General features: G+C 39.3%; 5 protein-coding genes across 5 annotated transcripts; 1 reads left to right on the forward strand and 4 right to left on the reverse strand.

Annotated features, from left to right (window-relative positions):
• Nucleotides 1-392: 392 nt before the first annotated feature.
• LOC136177366 (tripartite motif-containing protein 16-like) lies at nucleotides 393-4,324 on the reverse strand. The gene has a single exon (XM_065950389.1). It carries the CDS (start codon nucleotides 3,084-3,086, stop codon nucleotides 1,485-1,487), a length of 1,602 nt encoding a protein of 533 aa, XP_065806461.1. The 5' UTR covers nucleotides 3,087-4,324; the 3' UTR covers nucleotides 393-1,484.
• Nucleotides 4,325-4,441: 117 nt separating this feature from the next.
• On the reverse strand, nucleotides 4,442-7,415 carry LOC136177367 (tripartite motif-containing protein 16-like). Its single transcript, XM_065950390.1, has one exon. It carries the CDS (start codon nucleotides 7,199-7,201, stop codon nucleotides 5,618-5,620), a length of 1,584 nt encoding a protein of 527 aa, XP_065806462.1. The 5' UTR covers nucleotides 7,202-7,415; the 3' UTR covers nucleotides 4,442-5,617.
• Nucleotides 7,416-7,602: 187 nt separating this feature from the next.
• Nucleotides 7,603-10,054, reverse strand: LOC136177365 (tripartite motif-containing protein 16-like). The gene has a single exon (XM_065950388.1). The coding sequence runs from the start codon at nucleotides 9,904-9,906 to the stop codon at nucleotides 8,302-8,304; it is 1,605 nt and encodes a 534-aa protein (XP_065806460.1). The 5' UTR covers nucleotides 9,907-10,054; the 3' UTR covers nucleotides 7,603-8,301.
• A 2,664-nt stretch (nucleotides 10,055-12,718) lies between these two features.
• homezb (homeobox and leucine zipper encoding b) lies at nucleotides 12,719-14,719 on the forward strand. Its single transcript, XM_065950737.1, has 2 exons — nucleotides 12,719-13,257; nucleotides 13,312-14,719. The coding sequence occupies exons 1-2, from the start codon at nucleotides 12,789-12,791 to the stop codon at nucleotides 14,061-14,063; spliced, it is 1,221 nt and encodes a 406-aa protein (XP_065806809.1). The 5' UTR covers nucleotides 12,719-12,788; the 3' UTR covers nucleotides 14,064-14,719.
• On the reverse strand, nucleotides 14,521-18,039 carry cideb (cell death inducing DFFA like effector b). Its single transcript, XM_020640309.3, has 5 exons — nucleotides 17,880-18,039; nucleotides 17,445-17,559; nucleotides 16,547-16,705; nucleotides 16,230-16,420; nucleotides 14,521-15,220 (listed from the first exon to the last, which is right to left on the reverse strand). Exons 1-5 carry the CDS (start codon nucleotides 17,903-17,905, stop codon nucleotides 15,079-15,081), a joined length of 633 nt encoding a protein of 210 aa, XP_020495965.1. The 5' UTR covers nucleotides 17,906-18,039; the 3' UTR covers nucleotides 14,521-15,078.
• Nucleotides 18,040-19,069: the final 1,030 nt, after the last annotated feature.

Raw genomic sequence — 19,069 nt, forward strand, 5'->3', positions numbered from 1 at the left:
CAGACACATCGGAAAAACAAGTTTCCGATTTGTAAACTGCACATGAACGCCTGCTCAAGCCATAACCCTTACTCTAGTACATTAATGATTCTTAATAACTGTTAAATGAAGAGGTTATTCTTAAGTTTTAATGTAATAGTAAAGGCTTTGGTTGAACAGGTCAAGTGTCTGAAGTAACTCAAGCTGCTCTTGAGTATTCTGTCTTCTTTCTTTTGTCACATTGGTTTGAAAAGACAAATTGTGTGATTGAAATGCAGTTTATGAATTCAATTTTGAGTTTTAATCAATCAATAAAAACATTCCACATTTGACTATTGTTGTTGTTTTACTTCGTATCAGAGTGTTTACAACGTGCAGGTATAATACAAAAATCACAAATTCCTTGTTGCCAGTCTGCATTATTATATCACTTTATTATGAGAAGGCAATGACACATTTATCACCACTAGGTGGAGACCAACACCTCAAACTGGCAGCTTGGAAAGGAAAGAACATCAAATCATATTCAGTACTACAGAAGCTATTCTACAAGTTAAAAATAAAAAGTTGATATAATGAGAAAGACATCCTTCAAAAATGTTACTAAATGTTTGGTCATATCTTACAACAACAAAAAACCTAAACTTGACTTATTTTTACATATACAGCAAACACACTTTATATTAATTTGAAAGCAGCTTAACACAGTAAATGAGATTCATGCTCATCATATGAATTCAAGAAACAAGCAATCATGGTAGAGATTTATAGCCTTGCATGAATTAGCCTTGTACGTTGATTCAACATTAGAAAAAGGGTCATATTACTTTGGGGGGGAAAATTCTGCTTATTAATAACAAAACCTTTGTAATGCACAAATCATGAGTAGTTGCTCCAAAGGAAAGTTAAACTGGTACAGTCCATCTTTGAATGCTTTCTTGGCTCCCTTCTAACTTGAGTCTGGTCCAATTTCCTTTTCTAGTTGAACCAGGTCTAAGTGGTTGAGACTCATTTTGAGTGTTCCTCCTCATAATGCTGTCCAGTTCTGGCGATGGAGGACTGCGAGGAAGCCACAGGTCTAAGTAAACTCCCATCTTTTGTTGTTTCTCCATTTTGTTCTTGATGATTTGCTGCAACCAAAAAGCTAAAAACCTTGTGAACGGATTGATGCATCACAACAATGATCCTACTGTGTCATGAGAAAGCTGAGCTAGATATCCTCAAACCAAGAAGCACAGACATGTCCATCCATCAAGTTATTTGCAGACTGTCACATAAACCAATGGTCCATTTCAAACAGTTTGGTAAAGACTGATAGACCACCTCTGAAAGTTAGGAGCTAATTAGGTACCAACTGCAAGTTAGCATGTATTAAAGACATTTATATTCAACCAAAAAGCAAAGGAAAAGCAATATTCTGATCATGTTGGGTAAGAAATAATATATGAACAACAATGTCTAAAAGACAATGTGTTGATGTGGGTCCAGAGAGATTGTGCCGTCTTTTAGAAAAGTTTGCAAAGCACCTCAGCTTTTCCACAAGCACAGGTCTTTGGGTAAGACTTCTTGAGAGCGCTGCCTCTAAAACCGTATATATTTTGATTCCTGACATTTACCCTCCCACATGAGCATTTCCACTGCTGCTGCTGTTGTTGAGCATGTGATCCAAATGTATATACATCTTCAACAAAATCAGCTGGGATACCTTGTGACTCCATTTCCAAGCAAACAAAAGGAGTTAGGTCCTGGTTAGTGGACCCGATGGTTAATGTGACTATTTTTCTTCTCTGGTATTGGCCGATCAGATTGTAAAAGGATAACGAGGTAGGACAGCTCCATATGACTTCCACTTTTTCTGGACGGACTATTTGTTCACTCACATCTTCACCACAATGGCTGATTACCTGAGTGGAAACCCTTTGGCCTGTATCTCTGTTGGGCTCATTTTGTGTAGACCTCATATGCTTGGCTCTTTTATTAAGCTGCACTGGAAGCGTATTTTCAACCTCAAGATCCTCTGTTGTGAGGGAGCTCAGCTTGTTACCTTTCCAGCACAGTCCAAAGATGTCTCCACGTTGCAAATTTATTGCACACTTTTTGTCACATAATCCAATGGTCCAGTCACAGTCTTTGGAGAGGCTTATTCTCCATCTGTAACTATTATTAACTGCGAAAGACATACCCTGGATGAGTAATATCTTTTTCTCCAGCTGACCACTGTTGAAGACCTTCCTGCCGTCTTTGGACAGCGTCATGTCTTGGCCCAAAGTATTTGAGTCAAAGTACAGGTTTGACCTAACTGCATTGATCTCCTGGTGGTTCTCTGGGTCAACATGAGTCAACAGGGATCCCCAGAAGTTGCTCACCTGCTCCATCATTTTTTCACCTCTCTGTGTTATCTCTTCAACCAGTTTGTCGCGATCACTGCCAGGCTCCAACCCTTTTCTAAAATCCACAGCCTTTGCATTCTCCAAATCCTGATGTACCTGAGAATACATCTGCAGGAATCTGAAGGCGTCCTCCTCGCTCTTTGCTGCTTGTAAGCTGCTCTTGCTGGTTTTGATGGACACCATACGAGCAGAGACCGAACTCTGGACCCTGGTCAAGGCAAGGTCACGCAGGTTAGTCACAGCCTCAATGAGACGAACACTGGAGCGACCAAGTTTTTCTCTTTCATTCTTCTCCCACTTTTCCAGACTGGTATTTGCACCATCAGCCTTCACCAGTAAGGCCTGCTGCTCAGCTTGGACCTTTTCCAGAAGCTCTTTGTGGGCTGTGGAGAAGGTCTTCATATTGTGTAGGCGGTGCTGGTCCTCAATTGCACAGGAAACACACACACAGGTCAAGTCGTCCAAGCAGTAGTACTCAAGCAGTTTGCCATGTTGGGGGCATTTAGTGGTTACAACTAAACCTCCATTTCCTGAGGCTATAGGCTCCGTCAGAGGATGAGTCTGCAGTAACACAGGAGTGGTCAGATGAGCCTGGAGGTGCTGGACACACATGGAGATCTCACATTTCATGCAGGTTTTCCGTGCTGGTTGTTTGTTATCCTCTGTACACATGTCGCAGTAGACGACTTGACGGTCCTTGGGCAGATTGTCGGACATGTTTTCAAAGCAGGAAGTGCTGATTGATTGTTCTTAAATAAAATTCAATCCTGAAAAAAAGTCCTCAGTATCCTCTTCGTATCTCCCTGCTTGACTGTTTGGTAGATAAGATTATGTAGTTGGGAATTTGTTCGAGTTTCTCAGTCCCGCTGCTCTTCCATGGCAGCTCTGCCTAACAGTTTTGTTTCTGCTAAAGTAAACATTCAGTGTGTGTGCCACACTGATATGGCTGCAGCCCCTCTCATGTGATTTGTTTGATAAGGTTGTTAAGTTTCATTTCACCGATGAATAGGAGCAACACCCATGGGAGAGGGAATGTATTTTTAACCTACTAACAATGTTGTGCAAGTCGTGTTTTTGTGGATGACATAAGGACTTGCAATAAAAAGTCACCAACCAATAGAATTCAGTTATCAGTCCATGACAGTCTAGCAAAAACTGTTAACCTATATTCTTTAACATTCAATCTTTCTGTTTTTTTTTTGATTATTCCGAATATTAAAGATTCAATAAACATACAAAATTGTATCTGTAAGGTATCTGGTTTTACATCAGTATCTCAGAATAGAATCTGTCAAAGATGCAGCTAATATGTGAGAAGATCTGAAAAAATATATATAATTTTAGGATATATGTATATTGAACAGGTGTATATCTGGATTTGGCATTTCTCCAGGTCCTATCGTGTCTGTTCACAGAGATATATCAAAATAGAATACGTCAGAGATGCAGCTTGTATGTGAAAAGATATTTACATGCCAATAATTAATGTTTGTAATGACGCCACCTACTGGAAACAGACAGTAAGCCTCGTGTAACATCAAATGTAGGCTGCACGATGTGCTCCAACTTCTTGTTGTGACCACAGTCTATGGTTGTGACACTTTAAAGCAGTTTGGACTGCTTGTGTCATTCTTGGTAAAAAAAAAATTCTCCATAGATTCAGAGTTCATTGGCTGAGGACCCACGAAAACGACATATAAACTGTCCAAAAAAAAGCCAATCACGATCATACAAACCACAAACGTACAGTCATGTGGTATCAGACACATCGGAAAAACAAGTTTCCGATTTGTAAACTGCACATGAACGCCTGCTCAAGCCCTAACCCTTACTCTAGTACATTAATGATTCTTAATAACTGTTAAATGAAGAGGTTATTCTTAAGTTTTAATGTAATAGTAAAGGCTTTGGTTGAACAGGTCAAGTGTCTGAAGTAACTCAAGCTGCTCTTGAGTATTCTGTCTTCTTTCTTTTGTCACATTGGTTTGAAAAGACAAATTGTGTGATTGAAATGCAGTTTATGAATTCAATTTTGAGTTTTAATCAATCAATAAAAACATTCCACATTTGAATATTGTTGTTGTTTTACTTCGTATCAGAGTGTTTACAACGTGCAGGTATAATACAAAATACACAAATTCCGTGTTGCCAGCCTGCATTAGAAGATCACTTTATTATGAGAAGGCAATGACACATTTATCACCACTAGGTGGATACCAACACCTCAAACTGGCAGCTTGGAAAGGAAAGAACATCAAATCATATTCAGTACTACAGAAGCTATTCTACAAGTTAAAAATAAAAAGTTGATATAATGAGAAAGACATCCTTCAAAAATGTTACTAAATGTTTGGTCATATCTTACAACAACAAAAAACCCGAACTTAACTTATTCTTACATATACAGCAAACACACTTTATATTAATTTGAAAGCAGCTTAACACAGTAAATGAGATTCATGCTCATCATATGAATTCAAGAAACAAGCAATCATGGTAGAGATTTATAGCCTTGCATGAATTAGCCTTGTACGTTGATTCAACATTAGAAAAAGGGTCATATTACTTTGGGGGGGAAAATTCTGCTTATTAATAACAAAACCTTTGTAATGCACAAATCATGAGAAGTTGCTCTGAAGGAAAGTTAAACTGGTACAGTCCATCTTTGAATGCTTTCTTGGCTCCCTTCTAACTTGAGTCTGGTCCAATTTCCTTTTCTAGTTGAACCAGGTCTAAGTGGTTGAGACTCATTTTGAGTGTTCCTCCTCATAATGCTGTCCAGTTCTGGTGATGGAGGACTGCGAGGAAGCCGCAGGTCTAAGTAAACTCCCATCTTTTGTTGTTTCTCCATTTTGTTCTTGATGATTTGCTGCAACCAAAAAGCTAAAAACCTTGTGAACTGATTGATGCATCACAACAATGATCATGCTGTGTCATGAGAAAGCTGAGCTAGATATCCTCAAACCAAGAAGCACAGACATGTCCATCCATCAAGTTATTTGCAGACTGTCACATAAACCAATGGTCCATTTCAAACAGTTTGGCAAAGACTGATAGACCACCTCTGAAAGTTAGGAGCTAATTAGGTACCAACTGCAAGTTAGCATGTATTAATGACATTTATATTCAAAAAAAAAAAAAAAAAAGGAAAAGCAATATTCTGATCATGTTGGGAAAGAAATAATATATGAACAACAATGTGTAAAAGAAAATGTGTTGATGTGGGTCCAGAGAGATTGTGCCGTGTTTTAGAAAAGTTCGCAAAGCACCTCAGCGATGTCAGAGACACCAATAACTTTTCCACAAGCACAGGTGTTTGGGGAATACATCTGGCCATAGCCGCCTCCATAACCGTATATATCTTGTTTCCTGTGGTTTACCCTCCCACATGAGCATTTCCACTGCTGCTGCTGTTGTTGAGCATATAATCCAAGTGTATATCCATCTTCAAATAAATCAACTGTGCTATATCGGGACTCCATTTCCAAGCAAACAAAAGGAGTTAGGTCCTGGTTAGTGGACCCGATGGTTAATGTGACTATTTTTCTTCTCTGGTATTGGCCGATCAGATTGTAAAAGGATAACGAGTTAGGACAGCTCCATATGACTTCCACTTTTTCTGGACGGACTATTTGTTCACCCACATCTTCACCACAATGGCTGTTTACCTGAGTGGAAACCCTTCGGCCTGTAGCTCCTTGATTAGACTGCATCGGAACCGTATTTTCAACCTTAAGATCCTTTGTTGTGAGGGAGCTCAGCTTTTTACCTTTCCAGCACAGTCCAAAGATGTCTCCACGTTGCAAATATGTTGCGCACTTTTTGTCACATAATCCAATGGTCCAGTCATAGTCTTTGGAGAGGCTTATTCTCCATCTGTAGCTATTATTAACTGCGAAAGACATACCCTGGATGAGTAATATCTTTTTCTCCAGCTGACCACTGTAGAAGACCTTCCTGCCATCTTTGGACAGCATCATGCCTTGGCCCAAAGTCTTTGAGTCAAAGTACAGGTTTGACCTAACTGCACTGATCTCCTGCTGGGTCTCTGGGTCAACAAGAGTCAACAGGGATCCCCAGAAGTTGCTCGCCTGCTCCATCATTTTTTCACCTCTCTGTGTTATCTCTTGAACCAGTTTGTCGCGATCACTGCCAGGCTCCAACCCTTTTCTCAAATCCACAGCCTTTGCATTCTGCAAATCCTGATTTACCTGAGAATACATCTGCAGGAATCTGAAGGCGTCCTCCTCGCTCTTTGCTGCTTGTAAGCTGCTCTTGCTGGTTTTGACGGACACCATACGAGCAGAGACCGAACTCTGGACCCTGGTCAAGGCAAGGTCACGCAGGTTAGTCACAGCCTCAATGAGACGAACACTGAAGCGACCCAGTTTTTCTCTTTCATTCTTCTCCCACTTTTCCAGACTGGTATTTGCACCATCAGCCTTCACCAGTAAGGCCTGCTGCTCAGCTTGGACCTTTTCCAGTAGCTCTTTGTGGGCTGTGGAGAAGGTCTTCATATTGTGTAGGCGATGCTGGTCCTCAATTGCACAGGAAACACACACACAGGTCAAGTCGTCCAAGCAGTAGTACTCAAGCAGTTTGCCATGTTGGGGGCATTTAGTGGTTCCAACTAAACCTCCATTTCCTGAGGCTATAGGCTCCGTCAGAGGATGAGTCTGCAGTAACACAGGAGTGGTCAGATGAGCCTGGAGATGCTGGACACACATGGAGATCTCACATTTCATGCAGGTCTTCCGTGCTGGTTGTTTGTTATCCTCTGTACACATGTCGCAGTAGACGACGTGGCGGCCCTTGGGCAGATTGTCGGACATGTTTTCAAAGCAGGAAGTGCTGATTGATCGTTCTTAAATAAGACTCAGTGCGGAAAAAAGTCCTCAGTATCCTCCTCGTATCTCTCTGCTTGACTGTTTGGTAGATAAGATTATGTAGTTGGGAATTTGTTCGAGTTTCTCAGTCCCCCTGCTCTTCCACGGCAGCTCTGCCTAACAGTTTCGGTTCTGCTAAAGTAAACATTCAGTGGGTGTGCCACATTGAAATGGCTGCAGCCCCTCCCTGGGCTGTATTTTAAAATACAACTCATTTCCTGACAGGAAACATCCGAACCATACTGCACAAAACCCCAGATGTTAGTATCTATACTGAAATGTTCAGTCTACTGAGGATGACGTGGACCCAAGAAATGGCTATGAATGACCACTCGGGTTCAGTCTACTGAAGCCCCCTAAGCTCATATACTTTTAAAACATCACATTTATTATCTTGCCTCTCAGTCGAGCTTATGTGCAGCTAAATGAGCCTTTAAGGACACAACTGAATGGAAACTCTTATCAGCCTCAAAATACTAAACTAAAATAAACTTTTTCTCAGTTTTTAAGTGAGATGAACATGATGTCAGTATTTTATTTAATAGTTGAAGGATATTCCCTTCATAAAATAGTTAATTATTAAATGCTTTAAGCCTTGATTTATTATCATCCGTCATTACATTTTGCTGCCAGTTATAAAGTGGTAGGTAAAAAAAGAAGAAGCTGTAAACCTGGGGGAAACACTGTTATATGTAGGCCTATTGCACGGATGTGTATCCGTAGTTTGAATATTTCCTGGTCCAATCTTGTCCGAATATATACGGAGAAATCCCAAAACAATGTCCATGAATGATAAAGTGTTTAATCTTCTGGATATTCTCCATATCTTTGATGTAGGCTATACAAACGTATCACCAATTTGGATATTTCTGTTTTTGGGGAATTTATTTCAGTCTGACTAGAAGCACAAATTACTGATATTTACGTTCACCAAATGAAACAACAAATATTACTACTCTAGGCGTGTTCGATGAGCATTGATATAATTGTAATCAGCAAAATGGAAACGTGTAAATGTTGGCAAACGACAAAAACATGGCTGTCCATTACAGAAGTTCACAAAGCACCTCAGTGTTGTCTGAGAGACCAATATTTTTTCCACAATCACAGTTATTTCGGGGCGACATTTGGTGCGAGTAGTGTCTGTGAATATAGGGATCAATCTTCCAAGGATAAACCCTCCCACATGAGCATTTCCACTGCTTCCGCCATAGTTGTTGATATGTTGAGGAAACCCCAGACCCACTTGCACTTGACTTGACTGAGCAATTTTTTGAATTTTCCATTTCAAAGCAAACAAAAGAAGTCAGGTGCCCATTGGAACTGACTGTTATATTGACTATTTGTCTTTTCTGTTGCTGGCCGATCACATTGAAGAAAGATAAGTTAGGATAGCTCCATACCACTTCCACTTTTGTATATTGGGCCATTTGTTTTGTCTCGTCTTCACCTGAAGGGTACAGCACTTGAGAGTAAGTGTTACGCCTTGCATTTCGTGTAGTGTAAATTGACATTGTATCTGAAGTGTAAGTCCCAGAATGTGTTATGAGAGAGCTGAGCTGGTTACCTTTCCAGCGCAGTCCATAGACCTCTCCATCTCTTTGGTTTAACTGCTTTGCATAGTTTTGGTCACATAAGCCAATGGTCCAGTCACAGTCGTTGGAGAGGCTGATTACCCATCTGTGAATGTTACAATCTCTGGAAGACTGTGTACCCTGAATTAGAAATGTGAAGGGAGTAGGTTTTCCTTGCCAATCATTGTAGAAGACCTTCCTTTTGTCTTTGGAGAGTGATATCCCAGGACCACAAGTCAGAGGGTCAAAGAACAGGTCTGAACTAATTGCACTGAGCTCCTGCTGGTTCTCTGGGTCAACATGAGTCAGCAGGGATCCCCAGAAGTGGCTCGTCTGTTCTATCATTTCGTCACCTCTCTGTCTTATCTCTTGAACCAGTTTGTCACGATCACTGCCAGGCTCCAACCCCTTTTTCAAATTCACCACTTTGGCCTTCTTTAAATCCTGATGCACCTGAGAATACATCTGCAGGAATCTGAAGGCGTCATTCTCGTTCCTTGCAGCTTGTAAGCTGCTCTTGCTGGTTTTGATGGAAACCATACGAGCAGAGACCGAACTCTGGACACTGGTCAAGGCAAGGTCACGCAGGTTAGTCCCAGCCTCAATGAGTCGAACACTGGAGTGGCCCAGTTTTTCTCTTTCCTTCTTCTCCCACTTTTCAAGAATAATACTTTCATCATGAGTTTTTACGTGTAAGGCCTGCTGCTCAGCTTTGACCTTTTCCAGAAGCTCTTTGTGGGCTGTGGAGAAGGTCTTCATATTGTGTTTGCTGTGCTGGTCCTCAATTGCACAGGAAACACACACACAGGTCAAGTCGTCCAAGCAGTAGTACTCTAGGAGTTTGCCATGTTGGGGGCATTTAGTGGTTACAACTAAACCTCCATTTCCTGAGGCTATAGGCTCCGTCAGAGGATGAGTCTGCAGTAACACAGGAGTGGTCAGATGAGCCTGGAGATGCTGGACACACATGGAGATCTCACATTTCATGCAGGTCTTCCGGGCTGGTTTCTTATTATCTTCCGCACACATGTCACAGAAGATCACTTGCCGCTGTTCGTTACCTAGATTCCTAGACATGTTTTCAGACTCAAGAAGATCTTGAAATTAAGTATTTTCTTTGAATCAAATACTAGTTCTGAAGAAGTATTATGAAATGGTGTCAAATAAGCTGTTTGCTTTTTCCTGTCTCACGGAGTCCGGTGTGTTTGAGCTTTACTCTAGGCCACTCTCCAATTCTTATATAGCACTATAACAGAGTAAAACTTGAACGACCTACTCATAAAAATCTGCACTCAAGCTTATCAGTCCAAAAAAGATTAATAATTTACTATAGATAACATCTGCAAACCAAACGCACGCATGTAGTCTATAGCCTACTTGGAAGTTTTTAGCCAAAACAACCAGCCAATTAACAATCTTCATGAAACATTATAGCCTAACCGTTTTAGATCAGTTGTACAAACAGAACTATAAAAATGGAATCTGAGATGTTTTACCAAAGATAATATCCAATTTAATCGTAAAAAACTAAGTTTGACTTACACATTTCTAAATATGAGGTAATTGCCAGTGACAAACTGAGGTTTATTAAGAGGCATTTTTTATTTATTTAATTATCTACTGGGCAGGTTTTACTGGATTGGATAAAATAAACTGGAGGGGGGGGAACTCCAGTATGAGGGACAAAACATGACTAAAGTATAAATAAATAAATGTTGGGAGAAATGCATACAATAATGTATAAATAATTAATTAAATAAATGCATCAATAAATATATAAATAAATATATATATATATAAATAAATGCAAAAAATAATATATAAATAAATATATTCAGATATTTATTTATGTAGGTCTGTGTCCATGTTGTACAAGGAAAAGTAAATATGTAAATTAAGTGGGCCGTCCTAACATTACTGAAGTAGGATTGGTCAATTTTGAAAAACAGACAGAAGCAAATTTACATAAATACTTTTCCTCTTACGACCTGGACACAGAAATAAATAGACATGTAAATGTAAAAATACGGAAATAAATTAATAACTCAATTAATGTGGAAATGTATGCATTGATACATATATAACTGTAGAAATACGCTAATAAATGAATAAATACATGTAAAAATATATAAATAGCCTTTTTCATTAACAAAGTGCATTTATTATTTATTCATTGATGTATTGTTGCCAGCATTTATATATTTATTTATTGATGCATTTATTTAATTATTTATTTATTTATACATTATTGTATGCATTTCTCCCAACATTTATTTATTTATTTATACTTTAGTCATTTTTTGTCCCTCATACTCCAGTCATACTGTACTTAAAAGACTTCAGGCCTCAAAGGTAGGAAGACTTCCAACTGCATTCATTAATGGAGTTGTTTTCATTGTCTTCTTGGCGCTGCCAGGGTGAATATTTGCAGTTTTAAACCAGCTTTATTTGCAGTAACAGGTCGCTACTAAAAAAAAAAAAAAAATCGGATACTCAAAAAGTTCGACCGCCAAAACTAAACTTACCAGCTGACGTCATCACTCGTGGTACTAACTCAACTGCACAGACGGATGTGTTCAGCTCCATCGATCGGCGACAGTAATCAATACTACAGTAACATTACTGTGCACAAGGTAAGGGTTAGGGTACTTTATACCATAAAATATAAAGACATAATATAATATAATAAATAAAATATACCATATATAACCCTAGTAACAATAGTGACCAAAACGACTATCCTAAATTAGCTAAAGGTAGCAAGCGAGACAACACGAGTTTTCCCCGAAATTATACTTATTAAAACCTGGTTTACGTTTATTCCTCTTGATGTTTGAATCGTTATTGAGGCAGTTCATGCATTTTAAAGTTAATATAAATAAGTCAATTGCTGTCATTTGCCACCTTCCTCTCTAAATTTATTAAGTTGGCTCAAAATATTACATCAAAAAATGATGCAGAAAGCAGATAAAGATACTTTAGCGCCCAACACTGTCTACATCAGGGGTGGGGCAACTGGCGGCCCGGGGGCCACATGCGGCCCCCATCAACCCTCAACGTGGCCCCTCAGGTCAATTCTTTACACTTCAATTAATTGGAAACATGAAGAAAACATGATGAAATCTGCCATGAAATCATGAAAACCAGATATATGTTCATAATAATATTTGATCACTGGTATATGTGGAGTTAAATTGAGACTGTAATCGTTTAATTTGGCCCTCTGGCAGTGAGAATTACATGAATGTGGCCCTTTCTGTGACCAAAGTTGCCCATCCCTGGTCTACATAAAGAATACTTTCAACTTTTAAGTATCTGAATCTGTTTTGCTCTATTTTTATGTTTTCAATGTTTGTATGTCATTTTCAATTGGGGTAAATTTTATTTGTGATAGTAAATATTCTTACTTTGTTATTTTTTTCCACTGTATTTTATTTTAACTTTGTTTAATCTCTTAAGGTGAGGTTTTGAGATAAGCCCTCATGGGTTTCTACCTCACCTGCACATGTGTTTTATTTTATTTTATTTTATTTTATTTTTTTATTTTCTGTTTGATTCGTCTTTCGAAAAATGTGCAAATAAACTAAACTAATTAAAGTCGCTACCTTTACTAATACTTTATGGAGGACATCAGTAGTTTTAGTACTGCAGCTTAGTGATCTGCTCTTTAATCCTTACAGATTTAAGCAGGTATTTATTTCGCATTTAATTCCCATCATGTGAAGTGGGGCTGATGTGGACACAAATCTTTTTTGTTCTCACGCATTTAAGTAAGTTAGACGATTAAGTGGTGACAGGTTATAGATAAAGCAACCAAACTGAATCAGGAATTATCATACAGGCATATAGACAATCGGGATATCTACCTTCATATAAACTGCAGAAAAATTCTGTGTTAGACAAAAGTAGTATGTCCTCTCAGCCAATCAGTTTTGTGTCTTTTTTTATCATCACAGATAATGAGGAATACGCAGACAGCCGATGGAGGACCCCCCATTGTCAGACAAAACACACCTGATGCTCCTGCAGAGACTCTGTCTGAAATCAACAGTATCCCAATGAGCTTCACTATGAACCAGAGCATAGCCATTTGTCTGCCTGTGGTCTCTGATAGTCAGAGGCTTATATGGGTTCACTCAAACCAGATGGAACAAAATCTGGAAGCTGCTGCAGAGCTGGGTAAGGCGTTTGATAAATTTCCATACCTCACACAGAAACAGACAGCTGCACTAGCTGGGCGATGCTCCCTGCACCCTGACCATGTGAAGGTGTGGTTCATGGTCCAGAGGCTCCGCTTTGGCATCAGCTGGGACTATAGAGACATCCGGATGGTTCGGAACCAGTTCAAGTCAAATCAGGGGAAGAAAAAAGAGGAAAAAACTGACGGTGGAGAGAAAAAAACACGAAAAGTGGACGATAAAAAGTCTGGTGGAAACAAGGTGAGGAGAAAGTTGAGTAAGGAACAAAGTTCAATCGAGGGAGGGATGGTGGGAGAGAATGTGAGGGCTTATGAACAAATGGAGAAAAACATGAAGCTGGAGCAACAAATGAAGAAAGAGAAGGATGGAAAAGTCAAGGAAGACGAAAAGGGTACTCGGAGAAAGCGGAAAAGGAGGAAAGTGACGGCCAAGATGGGAGAGACACAAATAAAGCAAGGGAATAGATATGAGGGGACGAGATGTTGGCCATTCAACAGCTTTGACGAGCCTTCCCTCGCTGACAGCCAATCAGAACCACTGAAGAGAGTTGACCCTAAACCCTCTTCCACCCTAAATGCTCATGACACTACTGGAAAAACAACAATGTCGGCTAAGCTGGAGGAAGAAGAGCATGCAAAGTCATCAAACCCCGGTGATACTGTCACTGATGTTGACAAACTCAAGATGCTCATTGATGCGAATGACAATCCAATTATGGATCAACATGCTGAAGAAAAGGTCACACTTCCCGCTAAGATCCGCTGCCCTGCAAAGACGCAGACTCAGGTGGAGATGATGAGGATGGCTTTCCTGCATTGCCAGTATCCAGACAGCAATGAGTACGAGCATTTGTCCTTGCTGATTGGCATCCCCCGTTATCTGTTGGTTCAGTGGTATGGTGACACGCGCTATCTCATCAAGAAGGGAAGGCCACGCTGGATGAGTGAGGAGCAGCACTGCCGGACGCTGGCCAACGTCAAGTACAGGCAGTACCAGAAGAAGTTGGAGAGGTTGCAGAAAGTCGAGAGCCCCTGAAAAATAATACAGAAGCCTGAGCTTGACGGGGGTGCGACCTGTGGTGAGGAAACAGGTGAGCGAGGGCCTACAGAGTCACCGTGATTCAAGAGTCTCATATCTCGACAATTTCATCATGTTTTTCAAAACTATTTTTAAGACCTATGATCTGCGTTTTGTTTGTTTTGAATTCAAGAAGTCTATTTTACAACAAAAAATATTTGAAAAGAAGTTTTCTAAGTTGGACGCATGTTATTGTGATCTGCTTCGCGTGGAGTGTTTTGTTCTGATCACGGTTATTTTGATTACTGATACTCTTCATCGAAAAAGTCCCCTTTGTTCTTTCAAGTTGTTTTTATTGTCATTCGTGTAAAATATTCAATTTCCATGTTTGAACCGGACTCTTTTTGTTATACGCTTATTCAAAACATTCAAAGACTAAAGAAATGAGAGAAAGAAGTGTTCCAGATCAAACAGACACATTATATCAGGAGTTTATTATCAACTGTAGAGACGTTTTACCTGCATAATCCACACAAAATTAACAAAAATATAGTTCAATTCTTGTGTATGTTTTATAGAATATGTTGCACGTCAGCACAAAAAGTGCAATGTAAGCTACGACAGTCGTTCTCCTGTTATCCAGCAGCATTGCTAACTATGTCTGACACTCACGCCTTAATTGCAAGAAGGGTACACTACAGGAACACTACTATGTTCGGTGGTTATCAACTGGTGGTTCGGGACCCAAAAGTGGGTCGCGAGTGTGAGCCAGGAGAAGAAAATTGTGTGAAAAAGTCAGTGAAGCCCTTTTTTAAACATGTTTGTTTTGTTCCGTTGTCTTGTTCTGTCACATGTTCACTACTGTCTGGGGTCTGCGTTTGCGTTTTTTCATTAAATAAATCTAATTGGTTGAATAATAACAGAGATTTGAGTCGTGATTGTTCATGAAGGAGTTGGTGGTGGGTCCTGAGGCTCGACCAGTGGAGATCCCCTGGTTTATACTACAGCTACATGGATCTCTCTCTCTGCTCCATCAGTTCCATCTGGCTGTGTACTCGGTCCTCTGCGGCTGCCAAAGCTCGGCCCCCTCGATGATACGGCGGATCATGGAGGCAGAGGTGATAAGCAGGTGTCCAGCAGCTGCGAGGAGGGCGGAGGCCACACGGAGGGTTTCTCTGAAAAAAAAAAAAAAAAAAGATACAGAGTAATCAGTGCGATATGTAAGGAGACTTTTAATCCCTGGCACTGTGTGCTGTCTTTAGACTTGCTGCTGCCATTTCATTCAAGCTAATTTATTTTATGTACAACTAATTGTGTCACTTAGAACAGAAAAGAAATGTAAGGTTGGATCGACAGAGGATGTTTTTTAAAGTTAGGGGTCCATGTGTGCGGCTGACGTTATACCACATTACATGCAATACTTCTGCTTTTTTACTTCACCACATTCGTTTGACAGCAGTCACCAACTAGGAAGCAAAAACAGATGCTTCCTAGTTGGTGATCTGTCATCTTGGATTTTTTTTCCAGCTGACTAAAGAGATGTTTCCTGTTGAAACTTATCAGAAATCTTTTCTTTTTTTTTCAAACCGTAAAGGCTCAAATGAGGTCAAATAAGCCAGTCATTACTAATGTTAAACGGTTTCCATGTTATTGTTTTCATAGCTGATGGGTTTTATTGATGAAGGCTGATATCTTGTGACTTCCACCTTTGATAAACGAGCAATGTAAGATTGAAGTGTTCTCGATGATAAAGTTAACGAGGGAGATAGCAATGTTTCTTGATCCCTGCCAGTCAAGTGATTTCTTACAACAAAAAAAAGGAGGACCTTTAAAATCTATTCTGATGATACAGGAAGCCAGGGCAGAGCAGCTGATACCAAAATAATACGATCATGCCGGGTTATATTTTCCAGAAGGCAAACTGGCATGCAATAAAGGAATATAAATCTTTTGGCTCTACAAAAATGTACAGAAGCATTGTTTTAGATAAACATTTTTGTTTTTAAACCTTGACATGAGCTTGAATCTTGACCTGATCTGAGATTGAACCTGGGGAGTTCATTTGTCTGCTTTATTAATCAGGATTTGTTTGTCACAGTGGGTGTTTTTTTTCTTCTGCCGAACGAGGACTCTTAATCTCCTTTAAGTAGCTTCTCTGTTGTGTTTTCTCCCCCCTCAGCTTACCTGAGGATCTTCTTAGGTCCCAGACACTGAAAGTCAGCGCTCACAGAGTACAGGCCTTGAAATGTGGCCTTCACACTCAGGGAACCAAAGAGGTCTTTGGGGCTCATCCTGTAAAGGTCAAAGGTGACACGAGCTATGTCTTTCCCGGTCCTCGGCTTGTTGTGGTCTTGAGATTTGGACACGACTGCACCCTGTGGAATAGAAGACAAATTCAAAACGTCTGTTATGGATTCAATGCCATCAGAGTGAATCATGGAAAAACAAGCCCATTAGATGAATTCATGATGAATTATATTTCACTTTTTGGTCAAACGTACAGATGGTGGTCTCCATGTCTGTCCGGGCTCCAGGGCCATGAGCATGGTGTTGTCTGGCAGGGTTATGAGGAACTCATCAGAGTCCACCTCTGTGCCGTCATCCTCACAAACCAGAGACAGAGACACTGCAGACAGGGACAGCAGCAACGCCTGGCACACCTGAGGCGCAGATCAAAGTTGCACTGAAGACACATAAGCCTTACTTAATCTGGTCTTGAATTTGATTTGCTCTGTGTATAAAATTAGATCAAAGGGGTTTCTGAAGTGGAAAACAACTTCAGTGTAGGACTTTTAAAGATCATTTTAAAGCACCTAGCTGTCGGTTCACAGTCCTGTCAATGAGTAGGAACATGGTCCAACAATCACAAATTAAATATACAGAACTTTGGATATTTCTTTCACTTTTTTTTTGTCCTTCCAATCATCTGTTGAATTCAAATCATTCACTAACATGACCTACAACCAGATCAAATTATTGGATGGATTAACCAATTCAAATGTTATTATCTGAGTTAGTCAAAGATCTAGTTTAAAGATGTGTCCTCCGTCTTTACAGGCTGTAACTACATATTACTAATGTTTCTGTCTTTAGCAGGAACAGACACGTATCTGAGTCCTTATATTTGAGACTAATAATACTCTAGATGGTCTTTTTTGAGGGATATGATTTCAAGACATTTCAAAGACCTGCAGATAAAATTTTCTCTGTCGTAATTTACTGATAACTCATCATTGATTACATTTCAGTCTACAGTATATGCAACACCTTGACTCATGACGACATGGGGTCCCACATATCAAATTATCTAAGACTCTGATTATGAAACTACTAATACTACAATGACTAAAATAATATGACCTTTTCTTCTCTTCTTTCCTTTCTCACAGTCACTCTCACCCTCTCTTTCAGCTCCTCCAGGGTCCCCGCTGTGATGCCCTTCCTCGTCTCCCTGTTGTGAGCACAAACTCTGAAAGGACGCTGGGGTGGAGACCATACTCGCTTTGTCACAGATCTGAGAAAAAAAAAAGAAGAAGGGGAAGGATGGTAATGGGTTCTTTAATGGTTTTTGAACCTCTGATGTTTCAACTTGTCCCAGTAGAAAAGCCCAGATGTTGCTCTAACTAATAACATTGTATCAGTGTGTTAAAATAAGCTGTCTGTCTAAAAGAGCATCACATATCAAAGCATTAAGTTAAAAGAATATTCACTTTGTGGCCTGCTTAACATAGGGCTCCAACAGCCACACTATCTTGTTTGTGTTGTCGCTCAAATGAACGGCTAACAAGACAAATCAATACAATATCAACCCTACAAAACTGATTTCCCACTTACTTGATAAATGATGATGTGGAATCCATGCTTGTCAGTTTCTTGGTGTCCCTTTTCAGTGAGTTATTCGTGAGTCTTTTGTTGTTGTTTAGTGTAGCGAATTGTGATGTTATGTCAGTGCGTCTGGTGTTTGACCCAGCAGCTGGACTTTGTTACTAACCTGGTGATAACTCAGATACAAAACAGTAGAGGGCAAAGTTCATCTAGTCTCTGAATGTGCTGAGGGAGCAATAGTCATCCCGTCTTTATCTGATAACAGATTTTTATTAAATAATATAGTCTGACTGATTTGGCTTATTTGGGGTTGGTACCAACATTGATAATGAGGAGTGTAAAATAAGAGTTTTTGTAGAAACATATCACACAAATTAATAGTTTTATATTTATTTTCTATTTTGAGATCTGTGACCAAAATGTGTTCTGACATTCTGCAGTAATATTCTCCGGTGAACGAACCATGCAAAAGTATTAAATAGCTAATGTTTCACAATGTCTTCAGCTGGGTAAAAAGGATTCAGATAAATACATAAACCTAAGTAAAAGTTGCACGTGGAAAATAAAAATACATTATCATTAAAATATATTAAAAGTACCAAAATGAAGATACTCATTATGCAGAACTGCCCCATACAGAATAATTAATATAATTCAACATGATTTCATTTGTTGATGATTTAATGTGTTATCACGTCAATGTTTAAAGTAAAATTGAGCTCATTTTAATTAATTTAAGCTAGGTTTTATATCGAGTTCTCCCTGATGATGACGAAAAGATCAATTATATTGTAAAGTACTTTATTTATTGATTATGTTTTAAATTGCTCATGTCCTCAATATGCAAATGAACTAAGCTTTTGTCGAGTAAAATGTACAATAGGCCAATTTGACACTGAGATAGTAAAGTAGCCAAAACAATAATTACAGAAGGAGTACAAGAAAGTTTAAGTTGCAAATGAAGAACACTAATTTAGTAAACTGACCTACTTTTCATCACATTAATGATAAGGTTAGCTGCAACAAGCATTAGTGGGTAGCATGTATTTATACATTGTGTTTATATGGATTTTCAACACTAACATGTTACAAAATTAATTATTTTTTCACTTATTTTTCCACATACTGTGCAATATTTATTTTATATTTCTGCAATATTTTACATTTTATACTGTGCAATATTTATTTTATATTTCTGC

This window comes from Labrus bergylta, chromosome 22 (genome assembly GCF_963930695.1).
Source record: "Labrus bergylta chromosome 22, fLabBer1.1, whole genome shotgun sequence".
In the NCBI taxonomy this organism is placed as follows: domain Eukaryota; kingdom Metazoa; phylum Chordata; class Actinopteri; order Labriformes; family Labridae; genus Labrus; species Labrus bergylta.

Coding starts and splice junctions, on each gene's coding strand:
- cideb (XM_020640309.3), bottom strand. CDS start 17,905: ATGGATTCCACATCATCATTTATCAA. Junction 17,560..17,879: donor TCCACATCATCATTTATCAA/GTAAGTGGGAAA, acceptor TTTTTTTCTCAG/ATCTGTGACAAAGCGAGTAT. Junction 15,221..16,229: donor GGACCTAAGAAGATCCTCAG/GTAAGCTGAGGG, acceptor TTTTTTTTTCAG/AGAAACCCTCCGTGTGGCCT.
- LOC136177366 (XM_065950389.1), bottom strand. CDS start 3,086: ATGTCCGACAATCTGCCCAAGGACCGTCAAGTCGTCTACTGCGACATG.
- homezb (XM_065950737.1), top strand. CDS start 12,789: ATGAGGAATACGCAGACAGCCGATGGAGGACCCCCCATTGTCAGACAA. Junction 13,258..13,311: donor AGTGGACGATAAAAAGTCTG/GTGGAAACAAGG, acceptor CAATCGAGGGAG/GGATGGTGGGAGAGAATGTG.
- LOC136177365 (XM_065950388.1), bottom strand. CDS start 9,906: ATGTCTAGGAATCTAGGTAACGAACAGCGGCAAGTGATCTTCTGTGAC.
- LOC136177367 (XM_065950390.1), bottom strand. CDS start 7,201: ATGTCCGACAATCTGCCCAAGGGCCGCCACGTCGTCTACTGCGACATG.